The 21396-nt window shown below is 40.6% G+C and overlaps 1 protein-coding gene across 1 annotated transcript; it reads right to left on the bottom strand.

Moving 5' to 3' along the window:
* Positions 1 to 8052: 8052 nt before the first annotated feature.
* Positions 8053 to 21280, bottom strand: LOC311062394 (sialin). Its single transcript, XM_084081405.1, has 12 exons — positions 21110 to 21280; positions 17764 to 17873; positions 16819 to 16984; positions 15176 to 15393; positions 14776 to 15009; positions 13527 to 13701; positions 12580 to 12698; positions 12237 to 12398; positions 11817 to 11949; positions 9906 to 10053; positions 9640 to 9730; positions 8053 to 9058 (listed from the first exon to the last, which is right to left on the bottom strand). The coding sequence occupies exons 3-12, from the start codon at positions 16901 to 16903 to the stop codon at positions 8882 to 8884; spliced, it is 1542 nt and encodes a 513-aa protein (XP_083937531.1). The 5' UTR covers positions 16904 to 16984; positions 17764 to 17873; positions 21110 to 21280; the 3' UTR covers positions 8053 to 8881.
* Positions 21281 to 21396: the final 116 nt, after the last annotated feature.

Below are 21396 nucleotides of genomic sequence, written 5' to 3'. Positions count from 1 at the left end.
GTGCCTCGCTCAAAGGCACTCTGTAATCCTGGATGGAAGTTGTTGAGTTAACCTGAGTCACTGACTATAAAATAATCTCAAATGTAAATGTACAGTGGACTTGAGAGATGCACTTTCTCTTTAGGGATGCTGTTTATGGGTCAGAGGGTCAATATCAGGCATCCTAGCTTGCTCTTCGCCAGCACAGTGTGATACTCGATATACTCATAGGCATCTGGCATCGCTGAGTGTCTCTGGTCCTCCTTGCACCACTCAGACACACACGCACGCACGCACGCACGCACTCAAAGTGCTGCTTATAAACAGGGATGGATGAGTACTACTGACGGACACTTAGTATGCCCAGAAACTTCCATGAGGGCTGTGGCATACATATGCAGTCTTTCCTGTCATGCAGTTCAGGTAACAGGCACTCCAAATTGACAGTTGCTGCTTTCAATCTAGTACTCACTGTGTGAGAGGGAGACAGAGAAAGATGGACAGAGAGAGGAAGGGAGAGAGAGAGCGGGGGCAAACTAGGGGGAAATATGGGGTCAGGCACAAGGGGGAAGATATATACGCCTGATTGCTTATGACAATGACAATCAGGCCAGATGAGAAAGAGTTAAGATAAGTAAGATAAGATAAGATATAAGATAAACATACAACAGGGCTTTAAAAAAAAGAATGTTAACATTCAAGTAGGATAAATAATAACGGGTAATGAAATGAAATGGCGTAAAACAGCTGTTTCTCTCTCCTGTCTGAAAGAACACAATGAAGACAACACATGCTGGGAGTTGTCTGACAGCTGAGGTAAAAAGGAATGCAGCAGGGCCACCTGAAACAAACTGGAGGACTAAGTGGAGAAGGGACACATTCAATGTAAAGGTAATGTGTAGTGGTGTCCAAATCATGAAAAAAAATATTGCAGGAATTTAGTTAACACCCTTGTCAACAGTAGGTAAAGTCCATGTCCTAATTATGGTATTTATGGATTCAGGTACAGCAGCTACTATATACAAATGACTGAGTCGGATGTCGCGGCTGAGCCATTACCTACTCATTACCTAGCTACTAATTTTGACTGACAAATGACATAGGGCCTCAGGTAAAACTAGGGCCCCTGAAGATTCTTCTTAAGACTACCTGCAGGCACTTTAACATGGAGGTTTGACCTAAGTTATTTGTCTTTATGTGGAGTGGGTGGAGAGGTGTCAATTGGTGTTAACAGGTGCCGGGAGCTAAAATAGCGGAAAAGGGCTAGAAAGGAAGCAAAAGAGAGATGTTTATCTTTAGAGCAAGTGAGGAAAAGGTGACGCTGGAAATAGTTTGTCTGGTTAGCCAGAGTGACAGGGAGAGGCATGCCAGCCTACAGAGAGGGGGGGCATAACATTGGCAGTGAACCAGAGTGAGCTCACAGTGTCCTCCTGGAGGGCAGGCGCGCGCGCTCGCACACACACACACACACACACACACACACACACGCGCACGCACGCACGCGCACACGCACACGCACACACCCACACCCACACCCACACCCACACACACACACACACACACACACACACACACACACACACACACACACACACACACAGAACTCGGCCTGTGTCAGTTGGACACAAGAGAACAGGAAGGTTGCAGTGTTTAGGGGTGGGGGGTTAACTTGAGCAATGAGTTTGGCCAACCGACTCTCTCACTCTCTCTCTCTCTCTCTCTCTCTCTCTCTCACACACACACACACGCGCGTGTGCACACACGCACGCATGCTTTCCCTGTCACCATTATACTCAGCATGCCCATGGGTTACACCACCAGCATTTAACATCACACAACCTTTGTTCCCAAGCTTGACTTCACAGGTATTGGAAAAGTTGATAAGATACACATGACCTGCTAACTTATTTCTCACAATCAAACTGAGAGACCGACAGATTGGCACACACAGGAGCTTCACTGTCTGCAAACTATGTCAACTACTAAATGTTTTCTTACCACAGCAAAACTGATTACATTTACAGTGGTTGTGGTTGTTTAGTGAAGTTTAGTTGTTAGATTATTGTCTGGTCAGAGCTAAGTTCAACAGCTGTGGTGGTGATGCGTGATGGGGGTTTCGCATGTGAACAGTGACGTACGTGTGAGTCTCGACAACCTGAATGGCAGCTCCTCCTGGCAGGAGGACGTCAATGATGAGTCATTGAAGGGTGGTGGTTATAGCAACCAAAATGCAGGCGACATAAATACCTACTCTACTGGCTGTAGTAGTTTCTCCCCACTCTTTGTGTTTGAATGGTGCTGGCTGTGTATTATAATACACCAATAAGCATATGGCAGAATTAATCACCTACCAAAATCACCTTCATTTATCAGTTACTATTTTACATTGTCGTCTTTGCTTACATCAACATCATACATCTTCATAAGAAGGACTCAGTACAAGCAAAATAGCAAACAATAGTAAGTAGTGCTATATGTTCTGTTAACTGCAGTGCTGTGCCCATAGTAATCATGTGGCCTTAGAATGACCTTTTAAGACAAAAGTGCTTGGATAAGAAATAGAGGATAAGAGAAAAGAGGTAGGAGGATATTGTCGCTTTCGGACAGAAACCTTGTATCTCGTTCATTGTTTTTCATAAATGAATGCCCTACTTCGTCATACTACAGTGTGATGACGCGTCACGATCCTACGCAGTGTGAGCTTGTAGATTTGTTATTTTTCAAGTTAATTTTTACATTTACTGAAACGGGTTATATGTGCATTGTGATGACAAGTTCATTCAAGTTCATACAGGCAGCCGGCCGTATAGGAATTTCAATCACATTACATAGTCAATAGTGTGAATGCAAATCCCATCCTACCCAGAGGCAAAGTGTAAATACGGAGTACATTTGCAACACAGAGGAGGCCCTCCTCCGTCTCCTGTCCTCTGCGGCAATTAGATTGAAAGCAAACAGCACAAGATAGCAGATGTTCCCTTTTGGTGAAAAATCTATTGTCTAGAATAGATGGGTCTTGGGCTGAGAGTTAAGAAGAACATTTTAACACTTGTAGAGCAGGGTTAACACCCCCCAATGCCCCATACTGATACTGTATGTATGAAGACTCACACCTCACCCTGGGGCAATGCTAAACTTAATGTGTCTGCCATTTTGAGTTTCCCCCCTTTTCCCCAAAAAAAGAAAAACTGCTTTTTTATTAGGCCTACTTGAGAAATAATTATCATCAGCTTTAATCATTACATATATACATTTTATATATATATATATATATATATATATATATATATATATATATATATATATATATATATATATATATATATATATATATATATATATATATATATATAATGACAACATATATGCTGGCAATAAGAGGATACAGATTTTATTCAAAAGTAATCATTCTTTCCTAAATCTATTATTATGACTGCCACATGTTACTTTACGGTTATAAAACAGATCAAATCCGGCCATCAAGCTGACCACGGATCAGTAGTCCATTTTTACATGTGTATGATTATATCAAAGACATGGAGGGAGTAGAGAAAACAAGAATCCACACATGAATGTATTCAAGAAAAAAATTAAACATTTCAAAATCTGAGCAACAATGGTGCTTCACCGGCAATGAAACACTTAGGTAATATAAAAACTGAGAATTAAGATTATGCTCAAAGAATTTATGTTTGAAAGAAACATAATCTTACATAATTTGTAAGATGAATGAAATAAATCAAACAAAACAAAAGAGTGAATGCATCGTTTCAGGACATAATAAATGAATGGGCTCTTGGGAACTCAGGTCGATAAAACTGGATCAGCACTCCTCAGACAGGCTTGATGAAAAAAGCCCAGTGGTCTGCTTTATTTTGAGGGGGAAATGTAAAACTTACGAGAATCAGCAGCCATTGCTGTGCTTCTCCTACAAGTTGTATTTCCGTACATTTTGACAGAATGTGAAATTGTCCTGCATGAACAAATTAATTAGAATCCGAGACTAAATGTTGCCATATTGTTTACATGTAATTTCGTCATCTTGATATAGGCTACATCTTAATATACACCAATACTAATGTAAACTAGCCTACCACACAATTATTAAAAACCTTTTTTAACTTGGTATTATATTTTAAGAACATTATTTTGACAAAAAGGGAGCTTACACATACCCAAGAAAAACCTTTCAGCAGTTTCATAATGGATTGCCAATTGGTCATTGCAATTTAAGCACAAATGCAGAACAATGACAGGTTTTTAAGTGGAAATGTGTTTAGAATGCAAAATGCTTTAAATAAAATAGAAACCACTTTTTGAATTGGATTCTATACCTATTTTAATAATACCTCCAGTAAAAAAAAAAGGCAAATAGACAGCCTAGAAATGATTAAAGCGATGATCAATAATGCCCTGAAATAGATTCGACACGTTGCAATTTACAGTGGAATGTAACTGATGATGATCAGCTTTGCAGCCTGCAGGGAAAGATGTCTGGAGTTAGTGTAGCTGTAGCTGATACAGAATGGGTCTGTGGATGCTCCACATTATTAGTCTAAAGCAGGGATCTTCAACGTTTTTCAAACCAAGGACCCCTTAGCTGAGAGAGAGATGAAGCAGGGACCCCCACATATTGTATAAAACTGTGTTGCACATTACACTTTTTCCAGATAGTTGGATTCATGCTAATGTGTATTTTCAGATAGTTAACCTTTTGAACTCTCAATATGTAGTCAACTTGACCTGTACTCCGTACTTTGTCTGCTCTTTTTTCCCTCTACACCAAACTCTACGAAAATAGCCAATCAACAGGCTCACAACTCTATTTTCGGCTAATGTTCCCCATAACACAAGGATTTGGCGGACCCCCTGTAATAACTCTGAGGACCTCGTAGGGCAGCGGTACTCAAACTTTTTCATGTCAAGGACCCCCAAATTGACACTTATTAGCCCGCGGACCCCCATTTCAAAAGATATGCCAGGGACCCCCATAAGAGAAGATCTTTTACGGCTCTAGCAGTGATTCTCAACCATTTTAATTTCAAGGACCCCCAGTTTGACATGCATTAGGGCTACAGACCCCCATTTAATGGCATTTCTATAACTTGGACCGCAATTTATATTGTAAAATCTATGTCAATTTAACTCTGAGAGTGTACAAATGGAACCAAATGGACCCGTTAAAGAGTTACAGACCCATAAGGGTCCAATTGGTGCCTAATCTATCATTTAGCTGGGGACCCCCTGGAACTCCCTCAAGGACCCCTGGGGGTCCCCGGACCCCCTTTTTGAGAACCAATGTCCTAGGGACCCCCTGTTGAAGACCCCTGAAAGTAAACCCATTGGGTAAACGAGCCTTAACCAGGGGGGTGGCATAGTGTTATTTTGCCCATAATAATCTAGAGTAGCACTCGACTCTGCATATCTGTGGGAGAACGATAACACTGCGGTATAAACCGGATATAAATGACTAGAAACTAGACAGGATCTGCGCAATGAAAAACCAGGCGGAAAGCTGACGCGGTAAGCCATACATGAACAGTAAAAAAAACAAAAACAAAGCAAAAAAACAAAAAACACGCCCACACACACGATTGACCCTGGACATTTACATCCGGATCACTAAAATCTGATGCAAGTTCCACCAGCTAGTGTTGCCATATTTTGTGAGATAAATAAGCAACCAGGCCTAGGAAAACAAGCCAAAAAAAGCAACTTAGGCCACATGAGCACTTTAAAAAAAACGCGTGCAATCAAAATGTGGAATATTTTCGAAACATTCTAACAACACAAGTGCTCTCTGGACCCTGGCACAACACATTTCCATGAAATGTTTTGATAACCACTGGTTTAAATAATAATTAAATGTGGAAGCACGCCTAAATAAGCAAGTACACTTTAGAAACAAGCCCAAAAAAACGCAACCCCCAACCCGCAATATTTAAAAGCAACTTGACAGAAAAAGAAGCCCAAAGTCGCTTATAAGAAGCCGACATGGCAACACTATCACCGGCCTATCAAGAGCTGCCCAATATAATGGTCATCTACTCAGCTAACGCTACCTACTGGATGCAGAAAGTATGATACTGTAACAGCGGACCCCGATGCCCTCTGGTGGCCATTTATGCGTATAGCCTAAATGCACAGGGTGCATTGGGTTTTGATGCCATAAATGCCAAACTTATTTTACCAGCCTTTTCCCAACATACATTTCACCTATATTGACAGCATTTAGTTGAATTCTGTCAAAACATTTTGGGATATTGTGTACATCAAATGCATATAAATAGTAATCTAGGATCATAGGTAAACCAAGAGCCTATCATCAGTCTACTCAACTGTTAGACTGATAATAGGTTCTTGGTTTACCTATGATCCTATATTACTATTTCTCTGCATTTGATGTATTACCTTGTCCTTGCTTACTGTAAGTCGCTCTTGGATTAAGAGCATCTGCTAGCCTACATTGTAAATTGTGACCAACCAGAGAAGCACTTTAATGTGGTTTTCTTTGTGTCCCACACTGAATACTTTTGTGAATTTTTACGCATGACACGTTGCAGGGATTTGGAGAGGTGACCAGTGCTATGTTCACATGTCCCCCAAACAATGAAAGCAAAGCATCTCGACCCTAGCTGCGGGCATTCCAAACAAAACTGCTGGCAACAGAGAACACAGGGATGAGAATTTGGCTCATCGGAAAACACTTTCCATGTACATGGCCTTTAGAGTTGAGCATGACTGCAGTTGAAGAGCCTACTACACCTGCATTTTGCACAGTGCTTTACTAAACAAGTGACTGAGCAACACTGTAGAAAACTAAAGCAAAATGTGCAATAGCATGACAACACAAATCTAAAATAAATAATAGGATATATGCAAGCGAATAGTAATGCACTACCGATGGGGCAACACTGCCCTACAAATTACTAACTCTAGTATCTCATTTTGATTGCTCTAAATATCAAAGGTCTTGTCTAGGACTTAGTTTTCATAAACATCACACTATTATATGAGAGTGAACAAAATACAGTTTTGTTTTAACAATGTTTTGAGAGCAGTAAGCTAAATAATTGACTTGCCTCAGCATTACAGTATTAATCAGGAACATCTTTATACCAACACATTTGGTATAAACATTTTTAAGAAGATCTGCTTTAAATTCCTATCTTTGATGTGAAACTTAAGTGCCTGTTTTTGCACACACACACACACACACACACACACACACACACACACACACACACACACACACACACACACACACACACACACACACACACACACACACACACACACACACACACACACACACACACACACACACACACACACACACACACACACACACACACTCTTTTTTACTTGTGCAGTTTCTGTTTCCATGAAGTGGATGTGATATTGTTTAATTCGTTTTTGGTGTCTTATAATCCCGTAAGGGATGGGTCTTATGACAATACACACACACACACACACACACACACACACACACACACACACACACACACACACACACACACACACACACACACACACACACACACACACAAAAACGTATTTTAGTTTCAAACTCACTCACTTTAAAAGTATAAACGTCTTTTTTTTCACAATAAAATAGAAGGCATCCAAAATCGTTGCACAAATGACAAACAAATGTTTTAGTTCTTTCTATAACATTATACTCACAATTCATTTCAGAAATACATACATCATCCTTCCATAAAGGCAGTGATTACTTACACCTAACCTGTTGGTAGTAACACAAACTTAAAAACTGTGGCACCGTCACTGTGATAAGAGGACAACTGGAAATATGATCCAACAGGTAGAACTAACGTGCTGACATGGGTAAGGTCTCCATTCCCAGACATAAGTATCGCTCGCTGAAAATAACACCATCATGCAAAGTGTAATTTTTTCTTAAAGTACAGAGACTGTGATCGATAATAAGACTGGCATGTTTCAATATAAGCAAGAAGAGATTCTTGTTCAGAAAAGTGATAACAGCTGTAAACGATAACATAAATGGCTGGTTGACATTACATTGCAGTGCTTCTCCCTATTACTTTCAGGTTTATTGTTTGAATCCTCACAGTGAGGCAAGGACATTACAATTTTGATTCTCTGTACCCAGAGAGGAGACCAAAAGTTGTAGAATGTACAAAAAAAAAGAAAAATGTTTTAAAACGTTTTTTACTGTTATACAGTATCGGGCAAGTACCGTATGTGCAACTACTAGTCCAGAATGCAGCAAAATTGAGCAAATAATAATAATAATTTAGCAAATACTATTTGCTTTAAAACCATTTTGTGTATAGTGAGAGAGAAAGCTCCTTAAACAACAACAAATTGATGACCAACTGCCTGAGCATCTGCCCATCAGATTTGAAAACATTTGTTTTTCTTCCATGTACCGTATACTACGGTACGTGCAAAGCACAGAGCTGGTCAATACATGTAAACAAATATAATATATTGTTATATGTAGAGATGTACCAATACCATTTTTTCCTTCCCGGTACCGATTCTCATAGGCTATCCGATACCCGTGTGTAAAAAAAAACGGGGGAAAAATAATGGAACCAAATAGACCCTACGGGTCCATTTATACACTCTCAGAGTTATGGAGGTCCTTGAAATTTAAAAAGTTTGAGAACCACTGATCCACTACAAGTTAGTAAATTAATAATGTAAATAGTACAGTAAGAGTATAAAACAGTAGTGCAACATCAACTGAAGCAATTAAAATATATTACCATTATGAAATATCATCATGTGATAAAAGACGTGGTATCGGATCGGCATAGACTGGCATTTTAGGCAGTATCGGCAGCTTTTCCGGTACTGGTATGGGTATCGGAACAACTCTACATGTAAACAAATATAATATACATATAGTTTGTTATATGTCGCCTATATTCACAGTCCTGTTATTCTTCCTCTCTAGTTCGGCCCGGTCTTCCTCAGTTAGGGCCCACGTCTGGATCTCTCCGCTGCCGAAAATGGTGTAAACGACGCCACCGCAGGCACTGATCACTGCTGAAACCCAGAACACATTCCTCCAGCCCTCTATGGAGTGCTATCAACAGGAAAGGATATAACAGGGCTGTTATAGCTTTTTATAGGAGAACATTTTCAAAAACAAACATGATGTGACACGTTAACTTTAAGATCAGTTGTTTTTGGCAAGCTACACCATCAGAGTGTCCGCCCTGAGACTGAGAGGTCGCCGGGGTTCAATCCCCGGCCGGGTCATACCAAAGACTCTAAAAATGGGACCCAATGCACTCAGCATCAAGGGTTGGATTGGGGGTGAGTCCCTGCGACATACTAGCGTCATGTCCAGGGGGTGTACTTGTACATCAAGCTGCCTCACGCTAAGGAAACAGGAGATAGGCTCCTGCCCTATGGGCCACTTGCAAGGCTTACTACTTACAACATCATATCATTAAGTATAAATTAGGCATAAGGGTGTTGCTTTTCAATGACTGCATGTTTATTGGCCTTTCTGAGTGTCTTATGGTCTTACAGTGTGTTGTGTGTGTGGTAATTGAGAAGGGGAATGCATGCATGTGTGTGTATTTTAGGTCAACACCTTGTGTCTGTCTGTCTGCTTGCTAGTACAATGTAGTTGTATACTTATATATTCAGGCGTCTTACGTTTTTGGTCAGGTAGCCTGTAACAATAGGTGCCACAACACCAGGAATGGTCCCAAAAGTATTAGTGATTCCTAGAAGAACACCCGCATACCTGGAAAGGAGAAGTGAGGAAGTTCAAAGTGATAATCAATAAAAAATTAATGCTGACAGCAATTGTTAAACAAGCGGTACTACTTGTTATACTATGTGCTATCAAGTTACATTGGATAAAAGCTTCAGTTAAATGTCTACAATGTAAAATGTAAATGTTTCTATATGACACAGACCGTGGTGCGATGTCTATTTGGTTCATGAAGACTCCTGCACCACTGGTTCCTCCGAGGGTTGTGCAGAGGGAGAGGAAAGTGACGGCCAGGACAGCACTGCAACCGGCATAAGCCACGGCAACCAGGAAGACCCCAGGCAGTAGGAGACCTGATCAACGATCGAAACAGATGGAGACAAGTAAAAGTAGAAGTTGAGAACAACATGCACACCACTGCTTTACTCTCTTCTATGGTGCAGGGAATCCAAAGCCCCAAAAAGTACATCCAAAAAAGTAAAAAGGAGTACCGCACACACTGAATCAGCTCTGCATTGAGCCCTGCACACACACCCTGCATTCAGTGTGTGTTCCTCTGCTTTTTAGACATGTAAAAAGAGAGACAACAAAACACTTGCATATTGGAAAAATCATGACAGACAAAAATCATGAAAAACATATCCAGCATATGAAAAAACAGCAGGTATATAAAATAACAGTATCCAAAATCACAATATCTTGTGTATGATTAAAGTGGTATGGTTAAGTTAAGGAAAAACGTGGTAATATAGCATAAGAGTATTCCTGAATGCAGGGTCACTGAACAGGAGGGGAAAGTTTGTTAGGCAAAATTTTCATAAATAGCGAAAATGGCAGATCTGCAAGCTTGTAGATTGTTTAATTTCACTATTTGTTGTACAACTTGGTATTTCATATTCTATAGCAGTGGTTCTCAACCTGTGGGTCGGGACCCCGACCCCAGGGGGGTCCCCACATGATTTTGGGGGGGTCCCCAGATGACAGTGAAGTGACATTTTTAATAACTAAAAACAAAAACAAAAAAAAGACCATTACTGCATCAAAAGTAATCAACAAACTATACTATAAAAACTAGTCAACCATTGGCTAAATTGTCAAATAATATAGAGAAATAGAGAAAAATTGTGAAAATCTGCTATTTTCACAATACATATCTGTGGAACCGAGTCAAACTAAATGTAATGCCTCAGTTCCTACATTCCAAGTGCTTATCAGGTTGGGGGGTCCGCAGATCAAATATGATTATTTTGTGGGGTCACAGCCTGAAAAGGTTGAGAACCACTGTACTATAGGGCTTAAGTGGTTAAAACAAATGACTAAAACAGTGTATTCTGCTGTGCAGTTACTTTCTAGTTTCTCATTGTTCAACACTTCACGTGCTGCCATGTTGCAACAAAGCATTGTTAACTTTGTGTGGAAAATAAACAGAGGGGAACCAATTCTGCAGTGAAGTCAGACATTCTTTTCCTGTTGCTTTGCACAGGAATTTGCAAAGAATGTCCAAAGTAAAAACTTATGGACGCGCATACATTGCCACTTGTTAATTTTGATTAATCAATTGATTCATCGTTTAGCGTTTTAAATAACCTTAAAATAACCTGTTGAACCTTCTCTAAATGTTATAAGCCTTTTACAAGAGTTGATAATACAGAAACATACAGCTCCTTTACTTAAATCTTTATTATTTTACAAAAAAAAGTCAGTGCTGCACTTCATAGGAAGCTTGCACAAAAATATTTCACCCACTCCTGGTGTAAGATTGTGATGTGACAATAAAGTTCAAGTTCAATGAAAGCAAACAATAGCGTAATTTTAACAAATGCCACATGGAGGCAGGATTCTTCAATTGAGTCTGTCTGTTTTGTCAGTTATTTGGTCACAATGTTTATCAATCATTACATGTCTATGCAGGGAGGTTAAATATAAAGTGCTGAAAACACTTAATGAATGATAAACAAATACATGCACATTGCCAGGCACGTGCACAACTACTTGTGCACACACACACACACACACACACACACACACACACACACACACACACACACACACACACACACACACACACACACACACACACACACACACACACAATATTAACATAAAGTTCCCTTGCCTGTGAGTGTGAATATTTTGCGTACAGTGGTGACGCTAAGCTGCTTTCTCTCTATAAGGCTGTCTGCTGCAACACCTGAGAGTACAGAGAGCAACCAGGCACCCATGTAAGGCACTGCTGACAGAAAGGCATTCTGAGGGGGGACAGGGGGAGAGAAAAAGCATGAGAGAGGAAGAGAGAGATTAGAGAGATAGAAAGAAAGACACCTAATTTACAGCATCTATTATTATTTAAAAACACCACTAGCATTACCTGCAAATTGCGACCAAGCTTTAAATTAAACACAGATTTTAATCACATACATACCCAAACCCTTTTGGGAAGAAAGGTAAACACAACTTTTAAACGTCATAATGTTTCTGAGCTTTAGAGGGAAATGATCTGTGTAAATTCAGAGGAAAAAAAACATTGTTACATTACCGATTTAAGATCAAAGTGCAGCACATTGTTCATGTAAGTGGGCAGGGAGGTGAGCAGGGTGTAATACGCCCAGTTGTTGCACATCTGCGCCACGATGATCGCCCACAATGGCACCGACAGCACCATGGGTAACAGCGGCATGGACCAGCCATGACCCGTGCCCTGCAGGTTGTAGATTGGAGTTTGTTCGGTTTGAAAACATTTAGATTTTAAGATGGTTCTGCTTTATTGATTAGCACACAGGATTAAGGCGACAGCCCGGCAAATGACAAACACGATTATGATTATTTCCCCTTCAAATGTTATGGTGAGTGTGAAACTTGTGAAAATGTTTTATGGGTACCTGTGGGCCAATAGAGTTGATGATATACTCTCTCTCTTCCTCGCTGATCCGACGGTGGGTGCGAGGGTCATCTGACACCAGAAGAAACCAAAAAACAGCCCAGAGACAACCAGCGCCTCCTAAAACACAGAGAGAGAGAGAGAGAGAGAGAGAGAGAGAGAGAGAGAGAGAGAGAGAGAGAGAGAGAGAGAGAGAGAGAGAGAGAGAGAGAGAGAGAGAGAGAGAGAGAGAGAGAGAGAGAGAGAGAGAGAGAGAGCGAGAGAGAGAGAAAGAGAGAGGCCTATTTAATCATAAACAATGTCTTTGTAATAATCACATAAAAATCCAGAGGGTTCATTAAATTATGAGTGTATAAAAATGTACCATACACACATTAACACTCCAGATTGTACTGTATATTAGTGTGGAAATAATCTTGATTGCTTGCTTCAGAAAATAGGCCAGAACCTAATCTAAGGCTTAGCAGATCCATACCTACCTGTACTGAAGCTCTTTCTTTTGACGTTTTCCCCTATATGCTAATATAATTATCCGTCGCTTGCTCCAATCTAATTTCCCAATGTACAATCACCAGCAGTAGGCCTACTCAAGATGAACGTCGGATCTGTTTTCTAGTGATAATAGGCTAATACAATACAGCAGGATATTATTGCATGTCTTCTGAGAATGTGATTAAATACACATTTTAGGCCAGCCCTTTTATTTAAAACAGCTGGCCCAAAGTCTCACAATTAATTATGGATCAGTATCCTACACAATGAGCTGTGTGTGTGTGTGTGTGTGTGTGTGTGTGTGTGTGTGTGTGTGTGTGTGTGTGTGTGTGTGTGTGTGTGTGTGTGTGTGTGTGTGTGTGTGTGTGTGTGTGTGTGTGTGTGTGTGTGTCTGTGTGTGTGTGTGTGTGTGTGTGTGTGTGTGTGTGTGTGTGTGTGTGTGTTCCCCTCTCTCACCACAGATGTAGAAGACAGCGGGCCAGCCCAGGGTTTGGCAAATATAGGCAGTGATGGGCAGAGCCAAAAAGGCCCCAAAGTTGGCCCCTGCACCAGACAGGGTAATGAGGCGGGAACGCTCCAACGGTGGGGCCCACCGTGCCCACATCGCCATCATGGCTGGGAATGTCACGCCCTGCAGAGAGGGCGACAGATAAGACCACATCAAACAGAGGCAAAACTATTGTAATGAGGCTGTCTGTCTCTCTGACATGCATGTCACTCAAGTCTGTCCACCAGAGGGTACTAAAAATCTATCTATGCGTAGTGCACACCTAGGCTGCCTTGTTTCATATTTACGGTGAATCTCCACCAAACAGACTACTTCAGATGTACACCCTCACACAGGAGAACTGCTTGGAATTCTGTGCTCCATTAAAACATATCACGACAATCCCCCGTTATTGAATCACCAACATAATGCAGAAACCACTGGATCATTGAAGGTCCCTGTAAAGCCAAGGGCCCTTGAAATCATCCTAACATTTTTACCATATTTGGGACCACTTCCTGAACAAACTGCACTTCCTCCCCTAAACCCTTCAACATCCTCAACAAATGCACACATGACAACTCTGCAGCAGTCACAACTCACAGTCACATGTTCTTACCCAGTCATTAGTTGACAGAAAGTACCGCAGGTAACTTGCTACAGTACATCAACAAGTACAAAAGCATCCAACTTATTTTAAATGCCAGGTGCAGGGCAGAAGCAAACAACGGTGAAAGAATAGCGTTTGCACACTTCCTCAGAGGAAGGCTCGAAATGTCATGTTAACGGTGATAATAAACCATTTATCTTTTGGAGCATATTATTCTATATTTCAAAACTTGCTAAAGTTGAGGCAGCGGTGGCCTAAAGGTTAGAGGAGCACACTCGTTGCCAGAAGGTTTCCGGTTCGATTCCCCAAACCAGCAGGAAAACTCTGGAAGGGGAAGTGAATGGCCACCACTCATCCCTATCCTCCTGACACCGCTGAAGTGCCCTTGAACAAGGCACTGAACCCCCAACTGCTGCAGTGGAGCTACTCAGTGGCCAACAGTATAAGACTGGGGTTGTACTGGTCAGCTCCCAGGTTTTAATGTATGTGTGTCTATGTGCAGGGTGTTGCTGAAAATGAGGGTAACCGGAAAGCTTGTGCTCAACACCTACCCTGGGTAAATAAATAAAAATAAAAAGGGAAAAAAAGTACCTCACAGTTTTTCTTACCTCCCCAAACCCTTCCAGGGCTCTTAGGGCAAACAGCCAGTAGGACCCCCACTGGGCGGCCAGTGGGGTAAGGATGGTGAGGGCAGCAGTGCCTAGCACCCCTGCCCCCATGAAGATACTGCCCCCATAATGACCCGATAGGTAGCCCCCTGGTATCTGGGTGCACAGGTATCCAAAGAAGAATGCTCCCAGCAGCCAGCCCTGGGTCTCAGTGTCCCAAGAGTACTGGGGAACCTGGGAGAAAGCAAGAGGAGACGCTTAAGAGAGTAACCATGAAAGTAATGAGATGCATTTGCTCCTCATCAGGAAAAATAAAGATGAAAAGGATGAGAGAGAAAATAAGAGAAACAGAGGGAGAACAGCGACAGTAATGTCACATACATCCCCCCAGCACTCATACCCCATCAGGCTGGTCTGGGGTCTGGGTGCTGTTCTCGTCATGTGGAGGTAGGGGACACTCGTGGACTATTGAGCTGTTCGCGGCTGGCTCCGATTCGGTGGCGTTGACCATGGCAACCATGGCAACGCTGAGGTTGACACGGAGACCATAGACGACGGAGAAGCCGAAGAACATCATTACAGCCAGGCTGAGGCGAGCTGAGCAGCACTGGGGAGGGACTGATATAGGCAACACACACACACACACACACACACACACACACACACACACACACACACACACACACACACACACACACACACACACACACACACACACACACACACACACACACACACACACACACACACACACACACACACACACACACACACACACACACACCACACACAGTTATATTTCAGGGATATTTCACTTTCAAACATGTTTAGGGTCATTTTAACGTCTACTCTGGCTTTTGTGTTTCACCCAAGACAGTTTTCAAGTTGCTTGAAGTTACAATGGGTTTGTATAGGAAGGGGGCATGTCAGATAACATTTATATCACATATCTAAATACTGAATCAAGCAACTTAAAAACTGTCTGGGGTGGTCACAAAAGGCTGAGCAGACCTTAAAATCCCCCCAAACATGTTTGAAAGTGAAATATCCCTTTAAGGTGCAGGAGACTGGTTTGGAGATCCCACATCAACGACATGTGGTCAACGACACCATCATGAGTATGTTAATAAAAGAAAAAGATGAATGACTGAATATACTTCACATAAAGAAAATAGTGTGAGGAGGATACTCTGCCTGAATAATCGACAGTATTGGATATCAGCCAAAAGAAAAAGACTGCTTTTGATCATGTGCAGTTACACAGCTCCATGTTAATAAAACCATGCTGAACAGTTCAAATTACTGCTCAGTGCTCACTTAATAATAATGAATACTGATGGTTGTATCTGGTTAAATATAGCCAACCCTAAACATTACGCAATAGCTCTTGGGCTTCAGTGGAGTGCAGAGGACAACAGTTTTATGGTTACAGTGATCAGAGGTGGATTCTTCTATAGACTGTAATTACAGTGTTATTATATGAAGACCATGAGGTTAATCGAGAGACACAAGACATCATCTCTGGACACTAAAGCTACCGTCATGTGAGGAAGCATAATTACACTTGAGGGAGAGCACAAGAAAACAGTCATGTCCTGCACAAGGACACAACAGAAAAACTAATCCTTGGAATATGAGAAAAAGGATAAGTGTGTGACAATAACTAGTAAACCACTTTCATTGTGGCCTCCCTATTTTGGGCTTGTCATTAAATACACATTTAAGGGGGGGGGCATATTTTGTATTATTATTATCTTTTACCCATTGAAACCTGGAACGCATCTGTGTCACTTTAGATTTCTTTGGCTATTCAAAAATATCAGATATACAAACTCATAGCGCGGCACCGAGTGCCGCGCTATGAGCTTGTAGATATTATAGCTTGTGTATATTTTTGAAAAATCTTGAATTTATTTTTAATAGATTTTTTTCAAAAAACTTTTAGGATTTAGATTTTTTTTAAAGAATCGCCTCAGGTCTTAATGGGTTAATATGGTTTAAGTGATTAATTTCATGGAAGAATAAATTAGCTTGAAAACACACCTGCAACAATCTCAATGAGGGGCTCAGTATCTTCACTCTCTCCCAAAGGGGCGGAGGTGGAGGAGCACTTATCCTGTGGTGCCATGTCAGCTGGTCAGGAAGGAACACAATAACAGACTGGAGCATGGATGGAAGTCACCAAGCTGCCCTGTCCATTAAACTCTGTCTGAGATAGAAATTGAAATATAAAAGGGTCAGGATCAGAGCGTTGTGGTGAATTTAGTCCAGATCCAAGTCACTGGCACATTCACAAAAACATACTGTATTAATTTAAAAAAAAATTGCTTATCTTTATAAAGATTATGTACTGTATATCAAGAAAATAGATACGCAGAATTATGCATGCAGCATATGTACTATGAGTATGGATGCATGCCATGCACACATACTCAATGGTTACAACAGATTATAGCAATATGCCTTCGTTAGTAATAGTATGTAAAACCTCTTTTTGAGGACACACTTTTACTGATCCACAAAAAGAGGACACATGTACACGCATGCTCATGCACAAAGCACGTGCAATGCACACACACACACACACACACACACACACACACACACACACACACACACACACACACACACACACACACACACACACACACACACACACACACACACACACACACACACACACACACACACACACACACACACAAATCGAAAAAGTGATAGGAGATAAGCAAGTGGCAAATCAATGTGCAAGTCAGGTCAAGTGAAATGACAGGGAAAAGAGATGGAAAGGAACTGAAAAACAGATCAAGCTTACACAGTCACACTGTGAAACAATGATAAGGTCAGTGTAAACAATATTTTAATGTGTCAGGGGAAAACTATGTCACAAGAGGTTGGATGATGTGGATGGAGGAGGGGGGTGGGGGTTAACACAGGATGACAATGTTAAATCATTAAGCTATAGCGTTGAACCACATGAGTACTCACTTTGTTATTGATGTCCAAAACTACTGTGAAGGAGTATCATGATGAAAGGTGACAAAGGTGATGAAGAGAACCGGTTTGACTGAGGATGATGTGCCTCACCTGACAGAAGCCTGTGAACACAAACATGAGTTGATGTCACGTGTTGTACATGACATAAAAATAAATATTAGCACAATAGAAGAGATCTTAGACTTAGAGGGTAGGGTAAAGTAACATTCAAAAAGACCCAAGGAAAAGTGCAATAGTTTGTCTTATAAAATGAAGAACCCTATTCATGATTTGTGAAAACAGGATTATGCCTGACTTTTATCATCCTCACATGGATGGTACAAGGATCCTCTTGAGCTGCTGTAGACTCTACAGCAGCTCTACAGTGACAGACTCAACAGTGTAGAGAACCAGCTCATGGCTTTAGTTGAGGTATTCAAAGTATCTGTGTGGAATCACAATGTGTTGGTCTGTCTGCAAATTCTAGGATTAGCCGAGCATACCGGACGGTGTTCCATAGCCATGATCTTATTAACTACATGTCATGAACACTACCATCCCTATTCTGGACATGTCATAATAGGCCAACATTCTGCAAAAATCGCACCCTGTGTGAAGGAAGCGGTGCCTTTGATGAGTGGCCTCCTGGTGGCGCTATAATAGGGCGGGGCGGGGCTTCAGCAGTCAATGCTCGTCCCTATTGGTGGTCTAAGTCCACATACCAAATTTGGACTTGCTGGCATGCTGCGAACTGGAGTTATAGCTGTTTAAAGCCCGTGCTCAAACGGACAAACGGACAAACGGACAAACGGACATACGGACGGACATAGTCAAATATAGAGCGGCTGGCACCGCTAAAAACAAAAGAACAATGGGAAAAAATGGATGAACATTTATTGAACATTCAGTGAAAAATCAAAAGAAAATTGACGTTCAGTGATGTACAACAAAGAAGTAGGGTTTAAGTGGTTACGGTGATGTGTGATGGGCTCAAATCAGATCAGGAAAAAATGTAGGAACAACAGATATTTGTGTGTGCGCGTGCGTGCGTGCGTGTGTGTGATCAAAACATGTGGATACTAGAGAGCTGTTGAATGTTCTCCAGACTTTAATACATAAACAGTCTCTCACTCTCACTCCCTGTCTTTCTGAGTGTGTATGGCTAGCTGCTTGTCAGAGAGGTACAGTATATATTATATATGTGAAACAAAAAACAAATGGTTTCAGTGTATGAGTGGATCATCAAAATAGGCTGAAGAAAATCCAGTGTGAGGCTGTTGGATGACATGAACTTACATAATTATGTATTTTATTTCTAAGTAAAGAGACATGCCATATTTTGGTTGTTTGTATTAGAATGGAATTGTGTTTTGCTTTAGTGTAAGTGGGTGACATTTACCAAACAAGGACAATCCAAGTGTTCAGGAAGGTGTCTACTTTGAATATCACAGGTCAGCAAACAAAACTGACAAACAGAACAAATGACTTCCCTGTTCAGTCACTGTCTTTCCAAAGAAGACAGAATTCTTTTTCACATACACATTGTAAAGGTTCAAAACTCAGTCTTTTCTTAGGCTGTGTTACTGGATCTCTGTAAACTCTAGCCTGTGTTTAACCATTTCAGTTGTTCTTGTTTGGTAACACTTGCCCTAGGCTTAGACGACCTTGCAGGCTTATGCAAAGGCTAAAATGTAACTTAGATAGCATGTTATGTAGACAGACATAAGGTTATTTGTAGACCTGGCATCCTATAGTGTGTATAGTTTCAATGTACAGTTTATTGTTTTGTTCTTGATATTATACTGTTTAGACTGAGGATAGGTTATTGGTTTACTTATGAATGATCCTAGATTACTATTTCTATGCATTAGATGTATTACCTCGCTCTGGCAAAAGTGTTGTATTTTTCTAACACAAATATCACACTGTATACTGTATGTGTAAACTATGTGATATATACATGAGAAACTTTCCCCAAATTTAGTTGGCTAAAAACAAAATACAAAACAAAAAGACAATGTTGAGCGAAAGACACAATAAAGAGCACCAAAAAAAGGAAGAATAGAAACACAATGGTTGGACAGATTTAGCATTTAACATGGTATCCCCAAATGCCGAACTGGATTTAAAGGGTCCATTTGGTTACCAACTCTCCATCATTTAGCTGGGGACCACCTGGAACCCCCTCAAGGACCACTGGTGGTCCCCGAACCACTGGTCTAAGGTAATATAAAGTTAGCACAGTATAAGGTTGCTTTACCATTTAGCCTACACTGTTTCTACAAACCATTTGCAGCACCTGTGTCTAAAAGCTGTCAGCAATAACGCTGACAGCTTTATGGTTGGACAGATTTAGAAATTAACATGGTGTCCCCAAAAGCAAAACTGGACTAAAGTGATTTTAAGTGAAACTACTACATGGTGACCAACTGGATGCAGGATCGTCATGACAAGGGGAAGTCAAACAAAATGACTCAAGCTTTTCCTAGTTCTCTCTTTTTTTAAATGCAATTTTCCCTTTTTAAAAAAAAACAAAACCAAAACGATGACAAGAAGTGTGGGTTTTCACAGGGTACCACTAAACTAAGCTCTTCCATGAACAGATCTATAACAAACAAGGTAAAGTGCAAATAGACACTGATCATTTTCCCAAGTCTAAAGGTCATTATTAGCAAGTCTTACAAATAAGTCACCACAACCACATTTCAGGTATGCATAAAATTCAAATTGTATTATAAAACAAAAAGTAGCTTTAATAGCCAATGTTCTCTATTGAAGCCCTTTCACAGTCTACAATAGGGTTATTATTATAATTTATTTTACATATATATATATATATTTTTTGGGGCACAGCAGGGTATGAGTAACATCCCAGTGTCCCAATTATTATTTTAAGACAAGGAAAATAAAAAGCACCAACACATAATACAACAAAAACAAACAAAGCAAAGAAAGACAGACAGACGAAACAAAGAACCAAAACAGACTGAGGACAACAACAAAAAATACAAAAAAATAAATTAAATACAATACAAAAAAAGAAAGAATGGGTTATAAGTTATTCTGCATTATTCCAAAACAACTCATCAGCTATATAACAGTACTAAAGACATATCATGCATTCCCTCTGACAGTGATAGCTACTACAGCAGGATTCTTATTTTTAAAACAACAAGGCAGACACATATGACTTAAACCCGAGGACACTGTGATAGCTGTCCTCTGGTTCTGGAAAAGCTGAAACCATAGGCTGAAACCGGTTCAGTGGGTCTTACCCATAGAGTTAAAAATAAGGTCTTTCTTACCACACTTTACTGTACACTTTACTGTACATACTGTACATTTTGCTAAAGCTTACCTTGATGATAGTCTTTTCACTTTAAGCATGTGGGCTCCAACATGATGCTGCTCGTTTTGCCCCGTTAATAAACGTCAAGTGCAAAACCTTCCCCAAATCTCCATATATATCTTCCCCATATATCCATGTCATCTGCAGTTTGAATAAGAACTATCTGCAGTTTGAATAAGAACTATCTGCCTTCTTCTCACAATAACAGGAAAAACAACAGGGTCACGTGAGTGAAACGTCGTTTCAAAGTGTAGATCTTTAGACCACACAGATTGACACCGTTCTTTCCATTTTGA

The sequence above is a fragment of the Gymnoscopelus microlampas genome, assembly GCF_963454915.1.
Source record: "Gymnoscopelus microlampas genome assembly, chromosome: 15".
NCBI lineage: Eukaryota > Metazoa > Chordata > Actinopteri > Myctophiformes > Myctophidae > Gymnoscopelus > Gymnoscopelus microlampas.
Note: the sequence above shows the minus strand (reverse complement) of the source record. Positions and strands in the feature narration are given on the sequence as shown.